We start from the raw sequence: 27,019 nt of genomic DNA, 5'->3' as shown, positions 1-27,019 counted from the left end.
AATCTGGAACTGAGGGGCCAGTGCTGATGATAGAGGTTGAGGGGACCAGCCAGCAAGTGACCAGAGTCACAGGGTCGTGGAGCAGGGGTTCTCATCCCTGACTACACACAAGAGTCACCTGAGCAGCTCCCTAGAGATTCTGATACAATTGGTCTGGGATGAGGCCTAGGAGGCCCTGGTGTTTTCTAAAGGCTCCCTAAGTGACACGATGTGCAGATGGGACTGAGAACTACTGCTCACTGGGAGCATAGGGCCCGGCTTTCAATCCTGGGGCCTCACCTGCTCCTCCTCCCGCCCATAGTGCTCAGAGGCCACACTCACTGGACCAAATAGCAGTAAGTGCCCTTGGCTGAGAGGGAAATGGGCAACAGAGTCCCCTAGGCCTGGGGGTGGGGCCTTTGGAGCAGTCCTCCCCTTCTTGACCCCCCCCCCCCAGTGGAAAGTTACCCAAGGAAGCAGCTGTGGGCACAAGCCGAGAAGCCAGGGGGAGGGGTGCCCATGGGCTGCCCACGGCCTCTCCAAGCCCCTGGGAGGGGACCCTCCAGCCTCACCCCCCAGCCCCCCAGGCTGAGGGACAGCACCCGGAAGGACAGGCTGGGGCTAGGGAGGGAAGAGAGGGAGACTCGGAGCACCTGAGCTGATGGGGCCTGATCCCATTTAGGGATGTGCGCCGGTCCTGAATCATTTCCCGGATATAGCTCAACAGCTCAGACTTCAAGGTTTTTGGGGGGGAAATCTTTTTTCCAAGTTCCTCGATCTGTCATCCCCCTCCCCCACCGGCCGGATAGGCCTGGACCAGTGTCCTCTCTCAGCTCCCCCTAAGCCTCCCAGCTCAGGCTTCTCCACTGAGCTCGCTGGACATTGTTTCCCGCCTCAGGAAGTCTCTGATGCCCTGCACTGGATTTTGTTTTCCTTGTTATCGGGACAACTAATATTTTTTCCTGTGCGGAAAAAAAAAGAGATTTTCCCAAGCAGATTACAGCTGTCAGTGAGGGGGGAGGGGGCTGGAGGTTGAACCCTCCCTTCTCCGTCCCCCTCCCCCTCTGCCACCCTTAGAAGGCTGAGCCTTTGGATCAAGGAGGAAGCTCTGGCCCCAGAGCCAGCCGGGCCAGTTGGAGTGGGGTGGGGGGGCGACTCTGGCCTTGGCAGAAAAGTCAGACCCCTATCCTCTGCCTGTGGGGCCCCTGCTCCCTGCTGAGAGGGTTGACCCCTGGGCTGGGCCACATTTCCAAGGACAGGGAGAGGGCAAAAGGGCAGGCTGCCCCACAGCTGCATGGTGGCTGGACATGAGGAGAGGCACCCTGGGAGGACGGGGAGCACATAGGAGCCCCAGCTCTGCCAAGCTGTGTGACTTTGGGCAATTCCCTCACCTCTCTGTGCCTTGGACCCCTCACCTCCAACACAGACCTATTGAGACCTGCCTTACCTACCTGAATGGTTATGTGTGAGGACACGGATGAGAAAAGGTATCTGATTCAATGTTAGAGGTTCATGACTCGGAGAAGAAGGGTTAATGGCAGGTGTCTCATTACCTGTGTGACCTATGTGAGGCCCCCATACCCAGCAGACCAGAAAACAGAGGCTGTCACTGAGCAGGTTCTGTTGGAACGGCACACCCCAGGCGCTCATGCACTCGTGTGCACATACGTGAAACACACACACACTCGGGCCTGTGCATTCTTCCTTGACAAACGCTCACTTTCTACTCCGGGGTGTTGTGGTTCTAGGGGCAGGCTGCCTGGGCCTTCGGGGGGCAGCTGCCACAGAACCACCACTGCAGCAGTAGGGCCTAAGATGACCAAGTTTCTTTTCAAGTTAACAACAATAAATGGAAGGGCTTCAGATGTGGCTGACTCAATTGTTTGTGGTTTGCGATGATTAAGAAAACCAGCCGCCCCCACACCCTGTACCCTCCTGCAAGGTGGATGGTCTGCTCTGAGAGAGGCTCTCCTGCCTTCACCTCTCAGGGTGGTGGGCTCCACCACGGGCTGTGAGCAGGAGTGAGCAAGACCATCTGCCCGGGGCGGGAGGAAATAGGAGGATTTCTATATGGACTTACTTTTTATCTAAAACATAAATTGAACTCTTATAATATTCATTATGGGTTTTGACTGTAGTGTATAATCTATACATAAATATTCATAATCCAAAAAGTTTGGAGACCACCAGCCAGGAGATTAGTGAGGGCTTTACCTCCTATAGAAGCCTGTTTCAGATTGGGTGCTGGGTGAGGGAAGGGAGCCGTGGAGGAGGGGCTGGTGAGCTCTGGGTGTAGAACTGCTTAGGCCTGGTCACTCTCCTGGATGCCGCCAGCAGTGTGGACCTTCCTGGCCGCCACTGCCTCCCGTGACCTCCCTTCTCCCTGCCCACCCTCTTGGGCCTGCTTAAGCCCCAATTGGGTTCTAGGACCTTTGGCTGCCATGCTCCCTGCAAGGGAGAGAATGGGCCTGTGCGATGCTCCCCTCGCCCCCAGGCTAGCTGGAGTGTGGCTGGGGTCCCTGCAGCTGCCCTGTATGCTGTGTCACCCCCAGGAGAAAAGTCCCTGGCGGGAAGCGGCCCTCTGCCGGGAGGCTGTTTCCTCAACTGGCCAAGGTAAGAAGTGGGGGATTTCCAGCCCTGTCCACGGGGCTGACTTCAGTACTGGGGGCTCCTCTCCTTTCTCATGCAGCCCAGGCCGGGGTGAGGACAGAAACTCCAGAGTTAGGCCCGGCTGTTGGCAAGGGACTGAGGGGGCAGCAGAGTCAGCTAAGCCCACAAACCTCCAGCTGCTACTCTCTGCTCTGGAGGGAGCCGAGACCAGGGCGGAACCCCGCCCCCCTTCAGCTGCACCTGGGACCGGCAGGGACCCAGCCCTGGAAGACCCCCACAGGCATCTTGGTGGTGGGGCCTGGGGGTAAGGGCTGGAAATCCAGAGCCGCACTTACTCATGGGCCTGTGGGGAATGACTCAAATCGATAAATGCCCCTGCCCAACCCCAGCCTACCCTGGTTCTGGTGGTAAGGGGAATGGCAGGAAATCTCACCCGTTGAGTCTCCCCTGCTGGCTGGCACTTCCAAGGGTGCTGCAGAGTCAAAGCAGCTAACGTGGGCCCCTCGGGAGCTGGGAGCCAGGAGCCCCACGCCCCAGACATCTTGCCCTGAAAGCTTGACCCCCAGGAAAGGGGAGCCGCACCATAACAGCATTCCCTGTATTTCTGTACTGTGCTTAGCTGGGCAGGGAGGGTGGGTGCCATCCTTGGGGCTGAGTGGAGGGAGAGGTAGGCAGTTGTGGTGACCTGGTGATGGTGGTCATGCCGATGTCCCAGCTCCAATGTCAGCCCGCTCAGGCCCAGGTGTGGGCTTAGGAAACAGTTAGACTCCTTCTCCACCTTCATGGAGAGTCTCCCATGCCTCAGACACTTGTGAGTTTCATTTCATTTCCTGGCTCGTATGTGTTTGCTGTGTGCGTGTGCATATGTGCTTTGTGCACACGTACGCACACTATTAGGCTTGTGGGATGGAGGCATGCAGGGACTCATGCAAGGTCCCTGGGCAGGAGAGTATCTGAGCTGAGAGGTGAAACAATAAATCCAGCCACCATCAGTGCAGGCTAGCAACATGCCATGATGACGTACATGCATTATCACCAGTCGACACAGTGACCAGTCCTCGGAGGAAGGTCTTATTATCTTCCTTTTACAAATCAATAAACTGAGTGAAGCTTAGAGAAGTTAGATGACCAGCCTGAGGTCACACAGTGAGCAAATCCAGGCCAGGATTTGAACCCAGGTCAGTCTAAGGCCAAGCTGGAGATCTCGCTGCCAAGCCCCCTCAGCGTGGTCCTCCTCAATGACGCTCCATCTGCTCCTCTTCTCTGAGGCCCTGGCTGCCCTGGTCTGAGGTGACAGGCCCTTCCTCTCTCTTTGTTCCCTCCCTTCCAGTCAAGGTGGCAAAGCAGAGCCTTTTGAAGGACGCGTGGAGCCCAGGACGCTGTGCCCAGACCGTCACACATCAAGCCAGTCCCCAGTTCAGAGAGGGTCTGGCTGACCCTGGGCGGGATCAGCGAGGGCTGAGCTGGGGCAGCTGTTTACAGTAAACAGAAAGCTCCTGAGGAAGGAAGGAGGGGAGGGGCTGGGGTCGTCATGGAGACAGGGAAGAGCAGCAGGGCCTCAGCCGAGATCCACAATGACTGACTGGTAATGCATCCCCGCCCCTTCTAGAGCCAGAGGAGGCCCAAGGAAGGTCCGCAGAGGGCAGCCTGAGCAGGAGCGGCAGGGGCAGACAGGGTGGGCCTCAGAGCATGGCCCACTAACACACTCCCCCTCATCATGTATTTCTACTTATTATTAACAATAACATCTACTGTTTATTGAGCTTGTATAGCATGCTTGGTGCTGGGCTCTTAAGAATATGTTTTCTTGTTTAACCCTAACAGCAGCCAGGAGGGAGGTACAATAATAGTTTCTAATTTATAGATAAGGAAATTGAGGTTCAGAAAGATTAAGCCGTTTGTCAAGGTCACACAACTAGTAGGTAACAGAGCAAATAATTATGGATCAAAAACTCTTTTTACCGAGGCAGGTAGAAGATGAGGTAGCTGGTGAAGCTTTGAGCCCCTCAGCCGGTGGGGAAACTGAGTCCTTTGGGTACCAAGGGGACTTTCCCAGGCTTCTTGAGTTAGTCAAAGAGATTGCTGGGGACAAAACCTATGTGTTCCAGCCCTAACCACTAGACCACACGGCCTCTCCATGGCTTGAGCTGGGAAGGTCCAAAGAGAAACTCCCTTTCCAGCCCCAGCCTGGAGTGTAGACTCTTCCCCTGCTAACAGGCTGGCCCTGTGGAGGCCGGGCTGGGCCAGGGTGCCGTGGGGGATGCTGGGGGGTTTCTGCCCACACATATGGTTTCCAGATTCCAGGGGATGAAAAGGAGGCCCTTAGGGGCGGAAATGGGGGATGTGCGATGACAAATTTAGACTGATTGCGTTAAAAAAAAACGCCGAGAAACCCTAAAAAATAAAAGCAAAAATTCCACTAGAAAACCAAAGGGAATTATTTGATTGTGAAACTGAGGGCGGTGAGGCGCAGCACGGTTTAATGTAGAACAGTATCAAGGGTTCTTCGGACTTCAACTGCTCAGAGGATGGAGGGAGATGGGGAGGTTCTGTCTGCTGTTCCTGGCTTCACCCGCTGGGCTTTGGGACAGGGATGGAGTTGGGCAGGGCACCTGGGCGGATGTCTGGTGTCAGGAGCACTTGGTGGTGGGGGGGGCTCTCCTGAAAGGCTTGGGCCCTCCAGATAGCTAGACTCCAAGGGTCCTGCTGGCTTGTGGCCGAGGGTCCCCACTGGCTCACATAGGGAGCTGCCCCAGGGGAGGTCCCAGTGGGTCTGTACCTGAGAGCATGTGAAAGGATGAGCTATAAGGTAGGGGTTTGGGGTGTCTCCTAGTCCCAGGCTTAAAGGGAAATGGCCAGGAACAGAAGGTAAAAGAGAGGACAGCTGCCTGGAATTCTGGCCTGTAGCAGGCCTAAGGGGTCAAAGGTCAAGGGGAGGACAAGGGGGACTTCCTAAGGTTCCCAGGGGACTGCCAGCCAAACAGGCAGCCAGCAAGCCAGGCTGTTGTGCAAGTTCTGGGCTGGACCATGAGGGCAGGCTGGCAGAAGAGCCACGCCTGGCCCAGCCCCCGCCCGGCCTATCCGATCCATGCTCTGGAGCTGGAGTAGTGCCCACTCGCCCACTCTCCTCCAGGAAAGCAGGGGGCCGCCCCCCCCCCCCCCCCCCCCCCCCGGAAAGCGGGCCCCCCCCCCCCCCCCCCCCCCAAGGTAACACTCCTGTCCCTCTGCGGCCATATTCTATATGCCTGAGGGCTTCCTCTCTCATACCCATCCTGAGCCTCTCTTCCCCAGAATCGTGGTCTTTTGAGAAACCAGAAAAACCTTCTCAATTAAGCCTCTTTCTTCTGACTCCACTCTGATTCCCCGAGAGATGAGAGGGGTTTTTGAGGGCAGAGCCACGACAGGGGTCATGGGGTCCCAGAGGAATGAGGCTCAGAGAAAGTGGAAGAGAAGCAAGCCGACAGGAAGTGCTCAGCGGGCAGGCCCTGGGCTGATTTTGTAGATGCGCTGCCCTCTCTCCTTGAAGCTTCACTTGGGTCTCTCAAGGTCTGTTCTATTTATTCACATTTTATAGGTGAAGAAGTTGAGGTTCTGAGGATGTGATTAAACAGACAGCTGATACACGGCAGAGCAGAGAGTTGCACTTGCTCTTTCCAGATCACCTCCCTGTCCCTCAGCTCGACCCACTTTGGCTGGAGATGGAGAGGGAGCACAAGGAAGGCCTAGGACAGCGTTTGGTTCCCAGTGGTCATGGGATCACTGCTGACTGATGCCGAATCTCGTGGAGAAGGGACTGGATCCTGGATGGAGCTTTGTGTCAGCTACCAAGTTCTCCTCTTACATTCAGCATCTGTAAAATCAGGAGGTGGGATTGGCAGCTCAGTGGTTTTCAAACTGAGGTCCTGGGCATCCTGGCATCCCATAGAGATTGGGGTGGGGGAGGAAAGGACAGTGAATGGGGGTGTGAGCCCCCACCAGCCTAACTTCCACCAGGGAAGCTCAGCATATCAATTTCAGGTATTGGACATCCATGAATCTTTTTATTTGAGCAGGGGTCTCACCTCACTCTATGGCCTCCATCTGACGTCTCTGCAGCTCTCTCCTTCTGGGAGCTGCGATCTAGGCAATTCAGGTCCTGGGCTGGGAAGAGAGGCCAGAGGATCTGGCAAGGAAAGTGGGGTAGACCATGTCTGGGCTTCCAGCCCTGTGGGAGGAAGCAGGTAGAGGTCCGACCCATAGAATCAGGCCACGGCAGAGGAGATGAGCTGCAGAATTACAGGGCACTTGCCTCCACACCTGAGAAACACAAACAGACCTTTGGCCACGGCAGCTTGGGAACCAGAAGCAGCACCCACTTTTCTGGGGTCAGACCAGTGCCCCTTTCTCTTTTTCTGCCAGGCCTGCCCGGGCTTGTTCTCAGTGGTTGCTGGTCACCAACCTAGGGCCACCCTAACTTCTCATGACCTTGTGATTCCTGACTGCTCAGCTCAAGGGCTACTTCAAGACGAAAGCTGCAAAAAGGCAAAGCTGTTCAGGGAGCGGAAAGTACCCAGTCGGGGGGCGTTCAGCGAACAGGGGCTAATCCCCTTGAAAGAAGGATCCTACTTCGTTTTCTTTTATTGGCTGTCCTAGACCAAACTTTGCCCTTCTGCCTCAGTTTTCCCCTCTGGAATCCAGACATAAGAATGGTGTTCCTTTCCTGGTGGCTTCAGTATGAATAGCTCCCTGAATATCATCATCTCCATGTTCCAGGTGGAGGAGAAAGCTGAGGGCTCCAGCTGCCCAAGAACTAGAACTATCTAGCATCTTCTTTCTCTCCCACTGCCCACCCGAGGCCTGCCTCTCACCACCATTCATCCTCAACCTGCTGCAGGGCCCAGCCTGGCTCCATGTAAGCAAAGCTGCCAGCAGGGTCCTTTGTGGTGCTGCTCCCGTGTGGCACTGCCTAGGGGCCCCACCATGGGGCAACAGATGGACCTATGGTCTCTACAGAACAATAGTGGGGGAGGGGCCCTGGCATCGCCCGCCCCAAACAGGAAGCGCTGCATGAGCTTCAAAGAACTGGCAGGGCCAAGGGGCTGAGTGGCTGGAGCCAGTGCCAGGACCGGCGGCTGCCTGAAGAGATGCCTGCCAGCCTCAGGATGCCCAGCCTGCAGTGGGGGTGGGGCTGCAGTGGCCAGGGCAGCTGGGTCTCCGGCAGAGGAGGCTTTGCACCCTCAGTGAAGCAGCCACTGACCTGAGACAGGCTGAGGGAAGGGGGCTCAGACACCAGGCTGTTTCCTGGACCTGCTGCCACTAGCTAGCGGGGCTGCAGGTTCTTTCCCAGGCCACAGTGGGTCTGGCCCTCCAGCAAGTAACCATGAGGGGCAGGGCTGGCACCAAGCCTGCACCCACTCCCTGCCTCCTGCTCCCAGCTGCTCTGCTCAGAGCCTTTTCCTCTCCACTTCCTGTTCACACAGGGGGGGGGGGCGGGAAGTGGAGGGAGGAAGTTGGGGGGAGGCGTGTAGGGGGGACCCATTGAATAAAAGGAATTAACCGTTTCCCTCCTCTGACCTCTGGGAATTTCCGCCTGTGAAAGTGTCTCGAAGAATCTGCAGAGCTGGGGGAGTGGGGAGGAGGTGTGCCCCTCTTGGCCCCCTCTCCCTCCCCCGGTGGTGGTGGGGCCAGATAACTCCCTCTGGGCTCTCTAACCTTTTGTTTCCCTGGCGCCAGGGGGGCAGCGCCCAGGGCAGCCCGGAGCCTGATGGCCTCGGAGCCCCCTCCCAATCAATGGGGTCGGTGCAGCCGGCCTGCGACGCGGGCCCTGGGGTGGGAGTGGGGCAGGAACGGCGAGAATTGGTGGTCTCGGGGGCATGAGCTCACACTCAGGCTGGCCAGCCTCTGAGCCCCGCGCCCTCCATGCCAGGGCTAGCACCCTTGGCGTGTGCCTTGGGGAAAGAAAGGAGGACGGCCAGGGGCAAGCCGAACCTCAGACACCGCTCGGCACACCCTCTGATGGCCACTCCCCCTGGAGCTGTGAAAGAGAGCTGGAGTTCGGGAAGCCAGCAGACAGCGCCCCCTAGTGCCCGCTGCCGACTTAGCCAGGCGGCCCCCCAGGGCCCTCAAGGGCGGGCCTCAGGAAGCACCTGCTCCCAGGACCAGTGGCCGCCCTGCGTCTCCCCCAGGTGGCTTCCTTGTTTACAGGCCTCCTGCCCTGATCCCAGCGTCACTGCCTGTGGCCACTCCTCCTATTTCCAGTGACCTCTCCAGAAGCAGCTCATTCATCTTGGCCCCTGCCCACGCAGCTGCTCCCCCACCCCACCCCCTTCTGGCCCTCCCCCAGGCTTAGGGCCAAGGCCCTCAGGGCCTTCTCACTCTCCTCCATTCCAGGCCTTGCTTGGTTTCCAGGGATCTAAGAGCTGTGGTTTCCCGTTGCCCTGACTCAACGGAACCCCATTCTGTCAGTGCCAGGGAAGCCTGGGGCCTTTTTCCAGGAAAGAGGAAGAAGCTGAGGGCCAGATGGGTAGGCTTAGGAGAGGACAGAAGGGGCAGGGGCGTCGCAGGCTGTCTTAGCCAAGTCCTGTGAGAGGAGGGAGCGATAGGGCAGTGTTTGTTTAACTAACATGTGTTAGGCACCCATTATGCGCAAAGACAGAAGCCCCAAGCTGTTCTAAGTCAGCAAGTGACCACACCAATGGCAGGCCAAGGTTTATACCTAATACTCACTGACAGTGGGGAGCAGTACCCCTGAGCCCTCCACTGGGCAGGTGAGGGGAGCCTTAGGCCCTATGGGGAGAGGAAAGGAGCAGGAGCCCTCCAAATCTTCCTGGAAGAGTGGAAAGGAAGCAGGATTAGAATGCCCTCTACTCACCCAGTGGGACCCACACACACACATTTGCTCCCGCTCTTGCTTCTGGAGGAGGATGGGTAATCTGAGGCTTATCAAAGATGGGCAGCTTCTAGCCCTGTCGGTTGGCAGAGTGCATGAAGAGACCCTGTTCTAGTGGCTGGGGAGCACGGCAGGGCAAGGTTCCACCAGAACTGCAGGAGACAAGTTTTGGAAGAGGATTAGGCTGCAGGGGAAAGAAGCCTGCAGTCACCAGCCAGGTGGCCTGACCCCAGCCTGATTCCAGGAACACTCATGATTTTGCTTCAGCCTGGGCAGCTGACAGACCACACCCAGAGAGCCAGGTAGTGGACTATGAACACCAGTCCAGGGTGCAAAGGGTGCTCAGCTGATGTCACAGGAAGGTCCTGCTCCAGAACTCCCTAGGGCTTAGCCTCCAGCTACAACTGAAGAAGTGTAATCTGGGGGGAGGGGCAGGTCACAGGAGCTAGATGGGGAGAAAACAGATCTTCCAAATGCCATGGATGGTGGCAGTGGCAGTCTCAACAATAAATGCCAGAGAGTGCAAGGGCAGAATCAAAGCCAGGAAGCAGCTGGGAATGCTGGGATCCAGGGATCTGGGCAAGGAAAATCCAGCATGCTAAGGGCGAGTAGCGGGAGGAAGAATGAGATTTCTGGTTAGGCAGTGGAGACTCCCAGAAAATTCTTGGGACAGCTAGGGAGGGACCAGACTGAGGAAGCTCTAGTGGAGAAGGTGACTTGAGAAATCAGCGCCCCGAGCTGCCTGAGTGCGGAGGATTCTGTGGGGAGCAGCACCACCTGCTGGCCAGAGGGAAGAACAGTCTCGACCTCGAGACAGGATGGTGGGCCGTAATTCCCAACAGAAGCCTGGAGTCAGAGAGGATGGAGGGACAAGGAAGCGAGCAGAAATGGCAAAATCGTCCTGTCAAATCTCCAGGTGAAGGAGTGAGGGCCAAGGTTTGAAGGGATGCAGAGCCCTGGCAGCCTCCCTGTGGCACTCCAGCCCCGCCTGGAGACCACTCACATACCTCTCAGCCCAGCATCAACAAAGCCATCAACTCCAGAGCCACCAGCACAGTGCAGACAGTTTAATGCTCGCCACCCCCATCGCCATCTCCCACTGTCCTCCATGAGGCCCTCAGGCCCAGGGCACGCCTCACCCTGGAGCCCCAGACACTGTGCACAAGAGCATGCCACGCCTCAGCACCACCTTTCCCACCCCCAACGCCTAGGACTCCGAGGGGCTGTCTTTTCACTTCTGGGACCTAGGGGCAGACACCTCTGAGGGAGAAGAGGCACAGAGTGAAAAGGAAGAATGGTACTCTCACTCTAGAAGGTGAACAGGCTGCGTGTGGGGAGGGACAAGGAAAGGAGAGCTGTTAGATGGAGGGGGGACAGTAATGGGTCAGAATTCTGACTTCTCCAGGCCCAGGCCCTCCACTGGGAGGCAGGCTAACAGCCCGGCATAACAGCAGCCCCAAGGCGGCTCTGAACAGCACGGGCAGCCGGCAAAATGCACTCATAGCTGACGCCTCAAGGGCAACAGCTATAATTCTACGCCCTCAACACAGTCATGGCCCAGCAGTCTCCAGATGACTGAGCACCGACTATGGGGTGGCCATCCCAAGAGGGGGCAGTAGTTACCCCCGACTGCCTGCCCACCCATCAGGGGTGACACCTTCCTATAGCCAACTGAGGTGCTCCTCCTCGTAGTGCTGGGGGTCGATGAAGGGCCGGTCGATAGAGCGGATCATCAGCTCCCCACAGTACACACACTCAGCGGCCACCAGTTCATCGAGGTCAGCCTTGAGCTGTTCCCGGCTGGGCCCCCCAGCGGCAGCCCCACCCTCCGCCTCCTTCACCCGGGCAGAGCCCTTGGCAGGGGGTGGGGCGGCCCCTAGCTTTCGCTGCAGCTCCTCGAGCCGGGCCTGCTTGTAGGCTGGCAGGCCAGGCCGCACGGCCTGCAGCAGGCAGTCAGCATGGAACATGTGACCACAGAGGAAGAGGTAAAAAGGGCGGTTGAGCAGGGGGAAGTCGCAGGTGGCACATTTGTCCTGGGGTTCCACGGCGCCATAGCGGCCCCGCAGCTCCTGCAGGTCTCGCCGGATGCGCTGGGCGCTGGCTGTGGCCTCCTCCATCTCCCGCTGCAGCTCCTGGATGTGGTGGTTGTAGGCTTTAAGCGAGCTGCAGATCGCCTCCTTAAAGTGGTCGATGGTGACAAAGTCCGGAAAGAAGGGCAGCACATCCTCAATCTTGAGCAGGGGGCAGCTGGCCAGGCAGGCCATGGCCGTCTGCACATCTTCCTCCTCCTGCACCACGTGCCGTGCGATCTTCAGCCACAGCTTCTTGCGCAGTTCCTCATCTTCCTCGGGCAAGTCAGCACACTGCTTAGCCAGGTCCACGTCCACCTGTGGGGAGACCATGAGTGTTGGGGTCAAGCTGTCCCCCCCGCCCCGGATAGAGACTGAGAGAGACAGATGCCCAGGGAGAACCTGGGCCTGAGGAGAAGCCCCAGTGCAGGATTCCCAGATCCCTGGCAGCAAGCAAGGTTGGGGGCCAGGATAGGAAGTTATGTCAGTAATGGACCTGTCCCTGTCACAGCTATGTAAAAACTACTTACGATGAAGGGGATTCAGTGTTAATGAATTTAAAAATCACCTGGGGAACATAGTCAAAATACAGATTTTTGGACCCCCACCCTCAGACATTCTGATTCAGTAAGTCTTGGGTTCAGATCCAGACACTAACATTTTAAATAGCACTTCATGTGATCCTAAGGCAGGAGATGATTCATGATTTGAGAAACGGAACTCAGCACCTTCCCCTTCTGCAATTGCAACCATAATGCAATAGCTAGCTTGTACATAGAATTACCTTTGTACCAGGCACTGTTCTGAGTGCTTTTCATATACAGTAATTTAATCAACCCTATGAGGTAAGCACTATGATAGTACCCCCATTTCACAGCTGAATTATCTGAGGCACAGAGAGGTTCAGAAATTAGACTGAGGCCACACAGCTTAGGCAAGTGGCATGACCAGAATTCAAACCCTGACTTCAGAGTTCATGTTCTTAACCTCTACACTACAACACCTCTCTGCAAGGGAAGCCAGTACCTGCTGGCCAGAGCCCCCCATCCCCCTTCAGTATCTGAAGCTACTGCTCTCCAGGCCCCTCTCCTGGATGGGGTCAAGCCTCATTTGCTCACCTGAAGGGCCAGATCCACAGCCTCCTCATACAGCTCCAGGACCTTGTAGACATGAACACAAGCACGGTGGTGGCCGTGCTCAGCGCAGAGCCGCAGCGCATACTTGAGGTCGTAATGCACGCGGTGCGGGCTGGCCCCGGCCTGCTCGAGGTAGGCCAGCAGAGAGGCTGGCTGGCCTCGGGCATACAGAGACAGCAGGTAATTGTGAATGGCCTGCTCAGTCTCGCCCAGCACGTTCACGCAGAACTCCATGTAGCGGATGGCCTGGCTCACCTGCTGGGCCTCGCCGCCCTGGCTATAGTTTACCAGGGCAGGGATGAGCTGCCGGGCATCCAGCCGGCTGCCCAGCTCAATCCAGGCGTCCACCAGCTGGCGGGGGATGTGACGGATGAGGATGGGCGAGAACTTGTAGAAGAGCTGAGGGTCACGATGGCGGGCAAGCACGGCCAGGGCCTCCTCGTAGGCCTCATGCTGGCAGTGGTATGCCACCACCCGCTCGTAGTCCTGCATGATCACAGCAAAGTACACCATGTGTTCCGTGTCCCCATGGCTGGCGAGCAGCTCGTGGATGGAGGCCCGGCTGGCGAAGAGCCACTCCTTGTGGCGGGGGCTGCTGAGGAAAGCACGGAAGCGCTCCCGTGTCTCCCGGTAGAGGTTCAGGGCTTCTGGATCACCCTGCAGAGCCCCGAGCCGGCTCAGGTAGAGCTCCGTGAGCCAGGTGGTAAGCAGCGTGGCCTGGGTACGCTCGGCTGGCTTCAAACCGGCCAGTTTTCGCTGCAGGAACTCAGCCAGAGCCTCCTCCTGTCGGGCCTCCAAGAACTTGAGGGCGATCTCCTCAAAGTAGCTCTGGGTCAGGGCGTAGCAGCGGGCGCTCTCCAGGTAACGACGCTGGCGAAAGCAGAAATCAGCCTCCCGGGCCAGGACCGTGTCCAGGCAGTCCGGCCGCTCTCGACAATACTCTTTGGCCAGGTCGAAGCGGTTCATGTCCAGGTAGGTGCGCCAGACATCCCGGGCCTCCCGCTGCACATGGTAGCGGAAGACAGCCCGTTCAGTGTAGGCCCACAGGTGGCCCGTGGAGGAGTCCTTCACCATGTGCTTCAGCGGCCCAAACTTCTCCAGGAAGTGGTCCCGCAGCACCACCTGCCCTGTCAGCGTGCACACCGCCTCCACCCGGTCCGCCAGCAGCAGCAGGAAGTGGAACTGGGTGAGGACGATGGCCAGGGGTGGGCTGGCCCCAGGACCTACCTCCTCTGGGTACTCCCAGACTCGCTCCTCACTCAGCAGGGAGTCAGGACGCCCACAGTCCAATGCTCCATACAGCACGCCATCCCCCATCATCCAGGCGAAGGCCCGGGGTGCAGAGCGCAACTTAGGGGTATAGAAGGCCAACTCGCTGTAGCCCAGACTGCTGGGGAACTCACGGAAAGGGGGTGGGTGGTCAGCATAGGCAGCAAAGAGCCCTGAGAAGCCCTGGGCCTCAGCTCCCTCTGCTGCTCGGCCTATGAACTGGAAGAGGCGCTGCCGAGTGGTGGCGATAACAAAGCCACGGCCATCAGGGCCCCGCTCGGCCTCAAGGGAGCACACAGGCGCGGGACCCCCTTCTTCATTTAGCACATACAATGGACGGAAGTAGAGATCCGGGGCAGGGCCAAAAAGCCCACCCTCGCTGGCTGAGAGCTCTGCTTCGAAGATCTGGCCTTGGGCAGTGCCGACCAGGATGGGGCCTGTGCTGCTCTCAGTGCCCAGTGCCTTGTTCCAGCCCACACTCTCCACCAGCTGCCCCTTCCAGCGTGCCAGGGGCCGGACCTTCTGTCCATTACGGTTCACGTAGAGGACCTCAGTGCTGCTCAGAGCAATCAGCAGGTGAGAGCCTGGAGTGGGGAGAGCATGGCACCCTAGAGGATGCTGCCATTGCCCTTAGCCTCCCCCATGTCCCTCCCCCCAGATCCCACCCACCCAAGGCAGGGACTTACACTCAGCGCCAACTCCCCCAACTTCAGACCTCCGCCACCACTTACCAGTATGGTCCAGGAACATCTTGTGAACTTTGGCATCATCCTTGCGCCCCAGCTCCACATGGTTGGGTTCGTTTGCTTTGCCCAAGTCAATGCTGTCAGGATAAGAGGCACAACATCACTCCAGAGAAGGACAGACCTCTTTATAATCTGATGAAAGCCACAGCCTCTCTTCCCTGAAATCTACATATATGCATAAAATGCTTTTTTTTTTTTGAGGAAGATTAGTCCCAAGCTAACATCCACACCCATCTTCCTCTACTTTATATATGGGACACCTGCCACAGCATGGCTTGATAAGCGGTACGTAGGTCCGTGCCTGGGATCTGAAGCAGCCAACCCTGGGCCACCGAAGCAGAGCACGGGAACTTAACCACTACACCACTGGGCTGGCCCCTACACATAAAATTCTGAATGCAATCCCCAAAGGCACTCTGAAACACATACAGGGGCCTACTTAAGAACACTCGGCTCTGAGGGGCTGGCCCCATGGCCGAGTGGTTAAGTTCGCATGCTCCACTTCAGCAGCCCAGGGTTTCACCAGTTCGGATCCTGGGTGCAGACATCCTGGCACTGGTCTTCAGGCCACACTGAGGCGGCATCCGACATGCCACAACTAGAAGGACCCACAACTAAAATATAGAATTATGTACCTGGGGGATGTGGAGAGATAAAGCAGAAAAAAGAAAGAACTCTTGGCTGAGAATTCCCCCACCTCATTTTGAGCAGTGACTAAGCAGATGTCTTTTCCCTCTGCTCCACACATCTACAGTGCAGCCGGGAAGATGGGCAGGGGTATCCCAAATTGCTGGGGTCAAAAGGGAACAATGAATGGTAGCTAATGGTTACTGGGCACTTTCTATATACCCAGCACCATGCCAAGAGCTTAATCTAGTATTATCTGCATTAATCTTCATAATAACTTTGAGGGGTGCTCCTGTTTATTTTATTAAATTCTTTTCAAAGTACACGCTCATTCTAATTAAAGAATCAAATTGAAAATATGTATAAAGAAAAAGTTAATGATTTTCTTCTCTAACACTTCATTCCCAATGGAGAAAACTGAGGTTAACATCTTTCTCCATGCTCATAACATAAACAGGGCTGTTTTGTCACTGTTTTTACAAAAATGCCTTCATATTGTGTATATATGTGTATGATACTAATTTGTAACTTGCTTTTCTCAGTTAATGATATTTCATGAACAATCCACTGGGTCAACAGATACAGTTCTAACTCAGTGTTTTAATAACTGAATAATATTCCCTTTTACGGCTGAACCATAATTTAATCACCATCTTCCTGTTGATGGGCATTCAGCTTGGGTCCAGTTTTTCCTACCACAAATAATACTGCTATCACTCTCCTTGTATCTGTAGCCTTGCAAATTGGTACCTTCCTTTTTATAGCTATGTATTCCCCAAAGTGGGATTGCTGGGTCAAAATTAGAGGTATTTAAAATTTTAACACAGGGCCAGGCCCCTGGCCGAGTGGTTAAGTTCTCGTGCTCTGCTTTGGCGGCCCAGGATTTCGCCGGTTCGGATCCTGGGCGCAGACATGGCACTCCTCATCAGGCCATGCTGAGGCGGCGTCCTACATGCCACAATTAGAAGGACCAACAACTAAAAATACACAACTATGTACCAGGGGGCTTTGGGGAGAAAAGGAAAAATAAAACCTTTAAAATAAATAAATAAAATTTTAACAAACATTGCCAGATTACTTTTCCAAAACATGGTGGCAATTTATACTCTCAGCAGCAATGTGTGAGAGTCCACTTCTGTGTATCTTCACCAGCACTATACACTAGTTTTTAATTTTTGCCAATCTGATGGGTTAAAAAAAATGGTATCTTATTGTTTTTTTAATTTGCATTTCCCAGAGACTGAGAATATTCTCAGCTTTTACTGGAAATCCAAAGTGCCCTTTCTGTGAACTGCTTGTTTACATTCTTTGCCTCCCTCTTCCACTGAATTCTCTTTTTCTTATTAATTTGTAACGGTTTTTTAAGGAACAAGAATGTAAACCTTTAGTTATTTGTGAAACAGATTATTTTCCCACCATCTTTTGTGTTGACCTAATTCATAGTGCTTTTTTGTTTTTATTTTGTCATAAAATTACTATGTAGTTAGATATATCTACCTTTTTCCCTGTGGCTTCTGGATTTTTTAGCTTACGTAAGAAGGTCTCCCTTCAGGCCAAGAAGATAGAAATTTATTAAATGTTCTTTTAATATTCACATTATTTTTTATATTTAAATAAGTATTCCACCTAGAATTCATTTTTGTAAAAGAGGCTTAGCTCTGTTTTACCCAAATGATTATTCTGGATAGATAAACAATTTTGCTGACACCTTTGTCATATATTATTTCCATCTATTTATTCATTTTTATTTCCAGTTTTAGTGAGATATAATTTCCATTATAGTGGATTTATTTCAGGACTTAGACAGTTCCACTGATCTATATGACTAACTTGCGGGATGGTACTATCTTTAACAGATGAAGGCACACATTAGAGAAGATTCCACAGCTGGTAAATGGTAGAGCTGGGATCTGAGTCCAGGTCTATCTGATTCTTAGCTACTACACTACACTGGTTCTCTCTGGGAAGGGACAGGGTATTTCCTGAAAACTCCAAATCCACTGCTTTACCAGCCCAGAGTGGAAGAAAGGCCCCAGTGAGCTAACAGTCCCCCAAACACCACCAATCCACTCCCTACTCCTAAACCTTTTGGGCCTCAGTTACCGGAGCAGTGTATCCTTGCCCAGGCTCATGCAGAGCTGATTGCAGGAGACAACAAGACTGGTGATCCGCTCGGAAGGGGTAAAGTCAATGCGCTGCTTCGTGAAGATGGGGACTTCCTTCTCCAGCTGGGCATTCACATACCCTGCAGGTGAGGAGCAAAGAAAAGGTTTGCTGTGGGAAAGACTGAGAAAGGGCAAGGAGAGGCAGCAACGAAACAGGGCTCCTCTCCACTTTCCCAGCATATTCCTACCCCAGGACCTTGGTTAACAGTTTAATATCAATATATCAAGTAGTTTGTCAATCACCTCTCCATTAGGGGTCCTGGGCTTTTCCCACACTTCTGACAGCAGGGAGGGGTTGATTCTTTGAGCCCTTGGGATGCTGTCACACCACGATGCACCTGTCCCCACTGGTAATGGGAGGAAGGGGTTGGGCTTTCTCCCTTATCAATCTTTGGCCCAGCCACCCCAGCTCAACTAGAGTCTAGTTCCACTCTTTCCCCTCCTCCTTGACCATGCAGTAATGCTCTCAGTGAGTCTCCAGGAGAACAAGGGCAGAGGGAGCCCTGGGGACCCTCCCATCAGTTGGTTAACAAACTGCAGCTGCTCTCTCTCCAGCCTTAACTCCCATTACCGTTGCTCAAAATATCCCCGCACTTCATCCCCTCTGCCAACTCTACTACTTTCTACCAAATTTTCCCCACAACTCCAGGCTGCACCCAGCTCTAGCAAAGGCCTAAAACACTTCATTTTTCCCTGTTCAGTGACAAAGTTCCCTCCAGGACCATCCCCCCTCCCCTACAACACTCCCCTTTCCTCAGTTTCTTTCCCCCACTCTCTTCCTCCCACCTCCAGAAGGGGCCTGGCGAGAAAAGCACAGAACCAGGTGAAACCTGGAGCCTATTCTCAGTTCTCCCAACTGCGGCCATGCAGGCAAGTCACTTCCTTATCTGGGTCCCGGTTCCCTCTTAGAAGGACCCTAAGTGTAGGGCCTAGATCACGCGATTGCTCTTGCTGCTCTTCCAAACTTCGACCATCCACAGAGCCTTAAGAGAATCAGGGGCCTAGCTCCGGACTGCATGTGAAGGAGGTGAACCGAGCTCTCGGAGCCACCCTCCCCGCTCCTCCCCCGCAGGTGCCAAGAGGGCCAAGAGGGCCAAGAAGGGCAGCGGCGCCCTTCCCTCCCTTACCCGAGTGGGGGATGCCCACGCTGGGGCAGCCAGGCTGCAAGACGGCTGAGCGGGACAGGGAGTCCTCGTATTCATCCAGGATGGACGCCATGGTGCCCGGCTTCTGGGATTACAACAGGGTTCCCCCCAAGGATCCCGGTCGCCCCAGAGTAAAAGCTGCGGCTCCCCAGCCTCGACAGGGACCTGACAGATTCTGCCACTCCGCCGCCGACTCCTCCCCTTTAAAACCCTGAGGATCTTCTCCCTCTTGCCTTATAGAGCGGGAAGACCGGCGGGCCCGCCCCCTTAAACGTGGCGCAGTTCTGCACCCTGCTCCCTCCCCCAAGAGACCACCGGCTCCCCTCCGCCGATGCAGGCGGTCCCAACCTCGCCCCGGCAGCTCAGCTGACTCCCGCCCCCGGGACGCGCGCCTATTACGTAACTTCCGGGTTCTCTCCCCCTCCCCCCCCCACGCACGCTCGTGCGGGAACGTCGCCCCGCCGGCCCCCCGGAGGCGTGGTGCGACCTGCGGGGGCGGGGCCGGGGCCCAGTCTGCGCTGGCTGGCGGGAGCCGGGAGCGCTGCGGCAGGGCTCGGCCTGGGGCAGGGCTCGGCCTGGGGGCGGAGCCCTGAACGCTTCCGACCTGGAGGCGAGCGGGGTGGAGAGCCGGCCCTGCGGAACGCCAGCCCCTCCCTCCAGACCCTGCTGCAGTTCCCGGCCTTGACACTAGGCGGCAATGTCGGCTTCCTCAGCCCCCTCTGCAACCCGCCCAGCGCTGTCCAGCCGCAGCCTCGGAGCCGGTCCCCAGCACCTTTCATGCCCAGGCTTCCCTCCCTCTCTCAGATGGACCGCTCAGCCTCCCTGTCTGGCTCCCGCTCCCACCTTTCTAAAGAGCCTGCTGCCCTAGGTCTGCAGGAGAACCTCCCGTTCCGCGATCTAATCGCTGTCTTGACCCTGCTTCACAAGGCACAGGTAAGCAGTCCTGGCCTCTCCTCCCAACTCCAGGGGCCCACCAGCCTCCAGAAAGTGGCCGCGCTGGTGGGCCGGCCAGCGGGAAGCCATGTGCTTCTTAATCTGCTTCTAGCTTGCTCCGTAATGCTTCCTCTGTGTGAGGGGAGACAGAGAGGAGGCAGAGATCATGAGGCACCGCTAAGGAGTGCTTGGCCACTTCCATTCGCTCATTAACCAAAATGGTGTTGAGCAGTTACTCTGTGCCTGGCCTTGGGCTAGGTGCTGGGGTCACAGAGATAAGTACAATACCGTCCTTGAAGGTCATAATCCAGCAGGGACGATGGGCCAGTAAATAGGTACTTAATGCTAGAAAAGCGATAGGAAGCACACTGGTTCCACAAGTGAGCGCACGCTCTGTGCCAGGCACTTTTCCTGGCTCTGGGAGCACGGTAGAGACAAAAATCTCTGCCCTCGTGGGGCGTAAACAGGGACGTGGCCACAGCGCTGTGGGAGCTCGGAGGAGCGGGGAACAAATACCGGCAAAACCTGGGAGGAACAAGGGACAAGTGATGTTGGAGGCACATGAGGAGTCCTAAGTGGCAGAACCGCGAGGGTTCCGGTGCCGACTGCGGTTGGCTTTCCTTCTTCCACCCGCCTCGGCGACCCCGACGGAGTCTGTTTCCTTCTGGGGCCCATGGGATCTACCTTGCTAAAGTGGAAGGCTCTTGGCCAGGGTCACCGCTGTCCTGGCTTTAACGGGAAGCACCCGCGTAATGACTAAGAGCGCCCCCTTAACTCTCAAAAGCGTCCAGGTTTGCACCGTACATTGTGTGGTCACTCTACTGTCGCAGAACTTCCCTGCCAGGAGCGGAGGACTGGGCTCTCACCTGCCCCCAACAAGCGCCCCCTGGGTGGAGTGGCCCTGGCCCGGGAGGGGGCGACAAGATAAGTGATCCAAGATAACTTCCCGCCGCACCCCCGTCCCGCTTCTCCGCCCCGGGCCTGCGACGCTGCTGGGGCCACGCCCTGCAGGCTAGGTCCCAGGAAGGAATTTGGCCGACTTGGGCGGTAGGCAGGAGGTTTCTGCCCTGGGAAAGGTGATCCCAGGCAGAGCACTGCCCTGCTCCGTGCATAAGGCTCCACCCCAGATCACCTGCTGATTGCATTAGGTCCAGGCAAAGGTCAGATAATCATAAAAGGTACCTTTACTGAGTACAACAATGTGCCAAGACCCACACTAAGTTCCTAATATTCATTATTTCATTTTACCCTCACACTAACGCTGTGAAGTAGGCACTGCTCTTTCCCCCACATTACAAAAGCGGATGCTGAAGTTCAGAATGGTGGAGAAATTTGTCCAAGGTCATCTGACCAGGAAGTGGGGAAGGAGGCAATATTCAAATCCAAGCAGATGCTGAAGCGTTCACCACCACAATGCCCACGCTCCGGATGTAAGCTGAGGGAGGGGGGTACAGGTGATTCTTCAGGTCTGGACTTTGCAGAGTGTCCCTCTGCATGGAGCGGGTCCCAGCATAGGAGGGATGTCTCAGGGACACAGAATTCTTCCAGCCACCTCCTTGCTATCCCCAAAGCCTCCCTCTTGAGTACCACTGCTCTCTGGGATGTATGGGGTGGGGCTTAAGTGGGCCTCGCTTGCTACAGACTCAGTCCATCCTTCCTGTTGAATTGATTATGGCAGTACTCCTCCACATCGTCATTCTTCAATCCTTAGGCTGGACTTTGGAGTAAGAGCCAGAGACCAGCTGTCCTGTCCCGGCCCAATTACTCACTAGCTGTGACATGGCACATATGATGCTCTTAGCTTCAGTTTCCTCATCTACAGAAATGATGTAACGATACTTAGTTAGTACGTCTGTGTTGAAGAGTAAATGAGGTGATCTAGGTGAAAGCTCATTGCTATAGCCTAACGTCAGACATAGAGCATGTGCTCAATAAACTCTAAATGCGGCTTTAATCTGATAATTACTCTCAAGTCCACCTCCTCCGGGAAACCTCTCTAGACCACAACTTGCCCCTCAGAACTGCCATGGCTTTTCTTGTCCGGGCCACTTACTGTCACCTAATTATGAAGCGTGGGCATTTTGCTTTGATATCACAGATGCTGATTGTGGGGAATAACCTAAACATTCTTGAGCACAGGAATACACAGGTGCCTTAGGGAACTCACAGCTGGAGCTACAGAACCACGAGCTCTTAACCCTCAGAATCCATGTGGCAGCTGCCAGGAGAGTAAGGGCTGGGCCACAGAGAAAGAGGATTGGTGTACGAAACCAGGTGAACTAACACTTGAAGGGCATGTACAATTTCCAAGGACAAAAAAAGGGAGGCATTAGGGAGGACTCAAGAGAACCAGGAGCAAAGACCTGCAATCAATATGAAGTCTAGGGGGAAAGCTGGAGCCCGTGGGAGGAGGGCAGTGGACCCAGCTGTGGCCAGATTGTGAAAGTTATTGACAGGGCCACCAGAAGGCTTTGTTTGGGGATGAGATCATCAGATGCGGCCTCTAGAAGGATGGGTGGTGGCTTGGGTGGAGTCCCCATCAGAGAGGATGAGACCTCGGGCAGAAGCAGAGAGGAGGTGAGAGCCCAACCCAGAGAAAGAGAGATTAGACTAGGAAGACTCCGGGGAGACATTTCTGAGGAGGGGCCCACTGGACTTAGCATCAAGTTAGTTGTGCGGGGTTGGGGGCAGGGAGTGCAGGACAACTCCTGGGGAGACCTGGCCAATGGTGCAGTGTCACCACCTTCCAGGAGGAGGAAGAGCTGGGGTCGGGGGCGGTGCAGAGGTCACAGGACTGAGCCCAGTCTGGACAGTTGCACGTGAGACCCCCACGGGGGCAGTCACTAACTCACTAATACATATTTACAAGAGAATTGCAAAAACGAGCTTTCTCATGCTTCAGTTTCTACCTTTGTGAAATGAGAAAAATCTATCTGATAGCACTGTAAGTATTATAGGATATGATGCAGATCACTCGGCACTGTGCCTATTCCTAGAAAATGCTCAGTACAGGTTAACTGTTCATAGTAATTGTTGACGGAATGAAGACCCAGACCAAAAGGAATGATTTGCTTGATTTAAGTGAGTCATTCGGTTTTTAAAAGTAGACTTTCTTTCTGAGTATGGGTTTAGATTTACAGAATAAGTGAGAAGGTAGTAGAGAAGATAGTAGAAAAGATAGTGAGAGTTTCCAGAAACCTCGCTCCAGTTTCCCTTACTACGGACATCTTACGTTAAAATTAGTGAACCAATACTGATGCATTATTATTAACTGAAGTCCATGCTTCAGATGTCCTTAGTGTTTCCCTGATGTCCTCCTCCTGTTCCAGGATCCCACCTCACGTTTAGTTGTCGTGTCCCCTTAGGCCCTGTGGACTGCGGCAGATTTCAGACTTTCCCTATCTTAGATGACCTTGGCAGTTTGGAGGAGGGCTGGGCAGGGGTTTTGTAGGAAGCTCTGCATTGGGATTTGTCTTTTCTCAGGATTAGACTGGGGTTAAGGGTTTTGGGAGGTAAAGTCTCATTATCATCACATCATATCAACGGGTACATACCATCACCGTGACTTAACCCTGATGGTGTTGACCTTGATCGCCCGGCTGAGGTGGTGTTTGTCAGGTCTCTCCACTGTAGAGTGACTCCTTCCCCTCTTCCCACACGGTCCTCTTTGGAAGGCGGTCACTGCACACAGCCCACGGCTACGGAGGGGGCGGTAATGCTTCCTTGGGGGTGAAGTTTAAATCACTCAGGATCCTTCTGCATGGGCGATTTAGAAATCTGTTTTTAACTTTAATTTTTAATCAGCATAATATGTGTATACATTTTAAAAGAGAGAGCTACAAGACTTATTAAAGAAACCGAGCCATCCTTCACCTCATCGCCAGGTAAACTCTATCGGGTCTGTTATCTCTCAGTGCTGATCTAAGGATATTCCCAGAGTGCACCCTGCCCCTCTAGACACTTGAGTATGGTCTTGGAGGTTTGCTCCCTCTGGACTGGCTTCCCTGATGGTCCTCCCCTTGCCAGGATCAGGGCCCTTCGGGGTGGTCCCTCAGCCCTCTGTGCCGATCGTCCCACATTATGATCACCCTGCATTACACTTGCCTGGTAACTTCTGTCTGTCTGTCTGTCTCTCTCTCTCTCTCTCTTCTTCCCCCCTCCCTACCTCTCTACCTGTCCCTCCTCTTCTTCCACTCCCTCCCTCCTCCTCCCCACCACTTCTTCCCCTTCCCTTCCTCTCCCCCTTCCTCTTGTCCCTGGGCCCTCTGCTATAAGCTCCCTGAGGGCAGGGAGAGGTGTCTGCACACCTGCTCCTGGTGCAGGGCCCTGGGCACTGTTGGCTCCTGTTAAAACATGCTGAAGGAAAGAAGGCCCTCGGCCTCTTCACAACCCTTTCCAAGAGGCTGTAAATCTCTTCTCCTTCCTGTTTGGTTCCCTTCCAGATGTTTCCAAACCTACCTGAATCGCCCCAATTCTCAAAAAGCTTTCTCCCCTCCCTGTTACTGTCATCCCCTCTCTCACTGAATGAACGTCAAGGCCCCTCCCAAGGCATGTATGGGCCCAGCCCGCCTCCTTCTTCCCACCACCTTCTGGGGATGTAGGCCCGGTGGCCCAAGAGAAGGCCCCGGGCGGGAGGGGCCAGGACACTTGTTGACGTGGGAGATAAAGCATCCTCAGGTCAGCAGTCCTCAGACTGGGATTCACATGTCCTTAGGGGCGCAGAAGGCTCTCCCCAGGGGCGCAGGCACCACATGGTTTTAAGGGAATCAGTGTCCAGAGCCTCAGCTTCCCTGGGCTCTTTCCTAAAAGTGACCAGCAGGAGAAGGCACCTGGGAGCAAGGGGCAGTTCGTGCCCCCCCACCCCCAGGTCCCCATCCCCCTCCCCCGCCCCTACTTCTCAAAAGAAAAGTGCACCCGAACCCCTTGGGGCATTGCTTCAGGTCATACAGATTCCCAGGGAGCCCAGCCAAGAGACCACTGGAATTATCGTCAGTGTTCCCACAGAGAGAATAAAGACCAGGTGTCAGGGGCCAGCCCTGTGGCCAAGTGGGTAAGTTTGCGCGCTCTGCTTCAGTGGCCCGGGGTTTCGGCAGTTTGAATCCTGGGTGTGGACATGGCACTGCTCATCAAGCCGTGCTGAGATGGCGTCCCACATGCCACAACTAGAAGGACCCACAACTGAAAATATATAACTATGTACTGGAGGGGCTTTGGGAGGAAAGGAAAAGAAAAAATAAAATCTTAAAAAAAAAAAAAAAGACCAGGTGTCAAGTCCTTTGTGAATCAAATGGTTTCTAGTTCTTTAATTTCAATACGATTTGAAAACTTAATCAGGTTTTAGCTGACTGGAAAAAAAAATCACTAATATTTTTGGTGTACAGTTTGAAAGGGGGTGAAGTAATCAGGTAAACTTGCCGTACTATATACCTCCTTCCATTTCCGTCTAACGAGCTGTGTGAACAGATTTCTCCACATTTACATCAACACAAAACAACAAAATATCCAAAGAGAATTGATGGTAAACTTTCTCTCACTCAAGTATTCTGTCCACGAAGACATGAACTAATTGAAAATAAAAACAAAAAAGCCCTACGAATCTCATCAAATGATGTATTCTCCTTTTTTTAATTGTTTTTTGTTGTTTGTTTGTTTTGGGGGTTTTTTTGAGGAAGACTGACCCTGAGCTAACATCTGCTGCCAATCCTCCTCTTTTTGCTGAGGAAGACTGGCCCTGAGCTAACATCCGTGCCCACCTTCCTCTACTTTATATGTGGGACGCCTACCACGGCATGGCTTGCCAAGTGGTGCCGTGTGCGCACCCGGGATCTGAACCAGCGAACCACAGGCCGCTGAAGCAGAATGTGTGCACTTAACCACTGTGCCACCAGGCCAGCCCCCTCAAAGGATGTATTTCTAATATAATTTTACTTTTTATGTGTAATTATTATGAAAATGTGTAATATATTTATGTTTTGATCAGTTGAATCATAATTGTAATATATTCATTCAAAAGAAAACAATGTTAAGATTAAGAGCCTTATAGTATCAAGAAACACAACATTATAAGGTTCAAAAAATGTATAGACTATTTACAAATAATTAGGATGATATATTAATAAAAACTTTCAAGCATAATGTGTATTACAGTGCGAATGGAAACAGAGAAAATGAATAATGTAAAATTTTCAGCTGTTAAAGTAGAGCTTGTTCATATATTTTTTAAATGGATGAGGGAGAGTATCAAATTGCTTTGGTATTTAGATTCTAATGCATCCACTTATAAGAGTGAGGTAACAGTTTTGTTTAAACGTTAATATTTACAGTATGCGAGAAGTTAGTCTTTGCAACTATTTGGTTTTAAAACGAAAAGTTTTACAGTATGAAGATTTCTCAAAAAATTAAAAATAGAGGGGCTGGCCCCGTGGCCGAGTGGTTAAGTTCGCGCGCTCCGCTGCAGGCGGCCCAGTGTTTCGTCGGTTCGAATCCTGGGCGCGGACATGGCACTGCTCGTCAGACCACGCTGAGGCAGCGACCCACGTGCCACAACTAGAGGAACCCACAACGAAGAATACACAACTATGTACCGGGGGGCTTTGGGGAGAAAAAGGAAAAAATAAAATCTTAAAAAAAAAAAATACTTTAAAAAAAAAAAATTAAAAATAGAAATACTATACGACCCAGTTATCCCACTACTGGGTGTTTATCCAAAGAACTTGAAATCAACAATTCAAAGAGACTCATGAACCCCTATGTTCCTTGCAGCATTATTCACAATAGCCGAGATGTGGAAGCAACCCAAGTGCCCCTGCTACTGATGAATGGATAAAGAAGATGTGGTGTGTATATACAACAGAATACTACTCAGCGATAAAAGAGACAAAATGGTCCCATTTGCAACAACATGGATGGACCTTGAGGGTATGATGTTAAGTGAGATAAACCAGAGAAAGACAAACGCCACATGATTTCACTCATGGGGGAAGATAAACTAACACACTGACAAAGAGAACCGATTAGTGGTTACCAGAGGGGAGGGGGGTAAGGGGGTGGGCACAAGGGGTGAAGGGGCACATTTATATGGTGACTGACGAATAATAATGTACACCTGAAATTTCACAGTTATAAACTATTATGACCTCAATAAAATTTTTTAAAAAAGAAAAGTTTTAGTTGTCAGTATAGTTTTATAAACTTCTTTTAGGAAGCATGGGGGTCTTGGTGGGGTCTATGCTTTGTGCCAGCACCACCTCTGCCAGGAACCCCTCCCAGGCTTTGCTCTCCCTGGCACCACTCTCTGAGCTGTTTCCAGGTCCCCCTTCTTTTCAGGAAATGGAACCTAACTCAGCCAGATGCTGTCGGACAAGTCACCTAGTTCCTCTGAGCTCCTCTCCTTTCCTCAGCTGTAAACCATCTCTAACATTCTGTGATTCTCTGAAAGCCAAACCCTTGACGCTGTCCGTTTAGAGGCATCT

The 27,019-nt window shown here is 53.7% G+C and overlaps 2 protein-coding genes across 2 annotated transcripts; one reads left to right on the top strand and one right to left on the bottom strand.

The window, feature by feature from the left end:
• Positions 1-10,509: 10,509 nt before the first annotated feature.
• VPS18 (VPS18 core subunit of CORVET and HOPS complexes) lies at positions 10,510-18,961 on the bottom strand. The gene is made up of 5 exons (XM_046655348.1): positions 18,597-18,961; positions 17,408-17,549; positions 14,663-14,754; positions 12,645-14,515; positions 10,510-11,844 (listed from the first exon to the last, which is right to left on the bottom strand). Exons 1-5 carry the CDS (start codon positions 18,685-18,687, stop codon positions 11,119-11,121), a joined length of 2,922 nt encoding a protein of 973 aa, XP_046511304.1. The 5' UTR covers positions 18,688-18,961; the 3' UTR covers positions 10,510-11,118.
• On the top strand, positions 18,686-26,367 carry LOC124235126 (vasodilator-stimulated phosphoprotein-like). Its single transcript, XM_046652741.1, has 3 exons — positions 18,686-18,745; positions 18,855-19,547; positions 26,310-26,367. Exons 1-3 carry the CDS (start codon positions 18,686-18,688, stop codon positions 26,322-26,324), a joined length of 768 nt encoding a protein of 255 aa, XP_046508697.1. The 3' UTR covers positions 26,325-26,367.
• The last annotated feature ends 652 nt before the right edge of the window (positions 26,368-27,019 follow it).

The sequence above is a fragment of the Equus quagga genome, chromosome 2 (genome assembly GCF_021613505.1).
Source record: "Equus quagga isolate Etosha38 chromosome 2, UCLA_HA_Equagga_1.0, whole genome shotgun sequence".
Taxonomy (NCBI): Eukaryota; Metazoa; Chordata; class Mammalia; order Perissodactyla; family Equidae; genus Equus; species Equus quagga.
Note: the sequence above shows the minus strand (reverse complement) of the source record. Positions and strands in the feature narration are given on the sequence as shown.

Excerpts from the sequence above, each read along its gene's own strand:
- LOC124235126 (XM_046652741.1), top strand. The coding sequence starts at position 18,686 with ATGGTGCCCGGCTTCTGGGATTACAACAGGGTTCCCCCCAAGGATCCC. Across the intron at positions 18,746-18,854 it reads AGGATCCCGGTCGCCCCAGA|AGCGGGAAGACCGGCGGGCC; the intron begins GTAAAAGCTGCG and ends CTTGCCTTATAG.
- VPS18 (XM_046655348.1), bottom strand. The coding sequence starts at position 18,687 with ATGGCGTCCATCCTGGATGAATACGAGGACTCCCTGTCCCGCTCAGCC. Across the intron at positions 17,550-18,596 it reads CGTGGGCATCCCCCACTCGG|GGTATGTGAATGCCCAGCTG; the intron begins GTAAGGGAGGGA and ends CCTCACCTGCAG. Across the intron at positions 14,516-14,662 it reads GATGTTCCTGGACCATACTG|GCTCTCACCTGCTGATTGCT; the intron begins GTAAGTGGTGGC and ends TCCCCACTCCAG.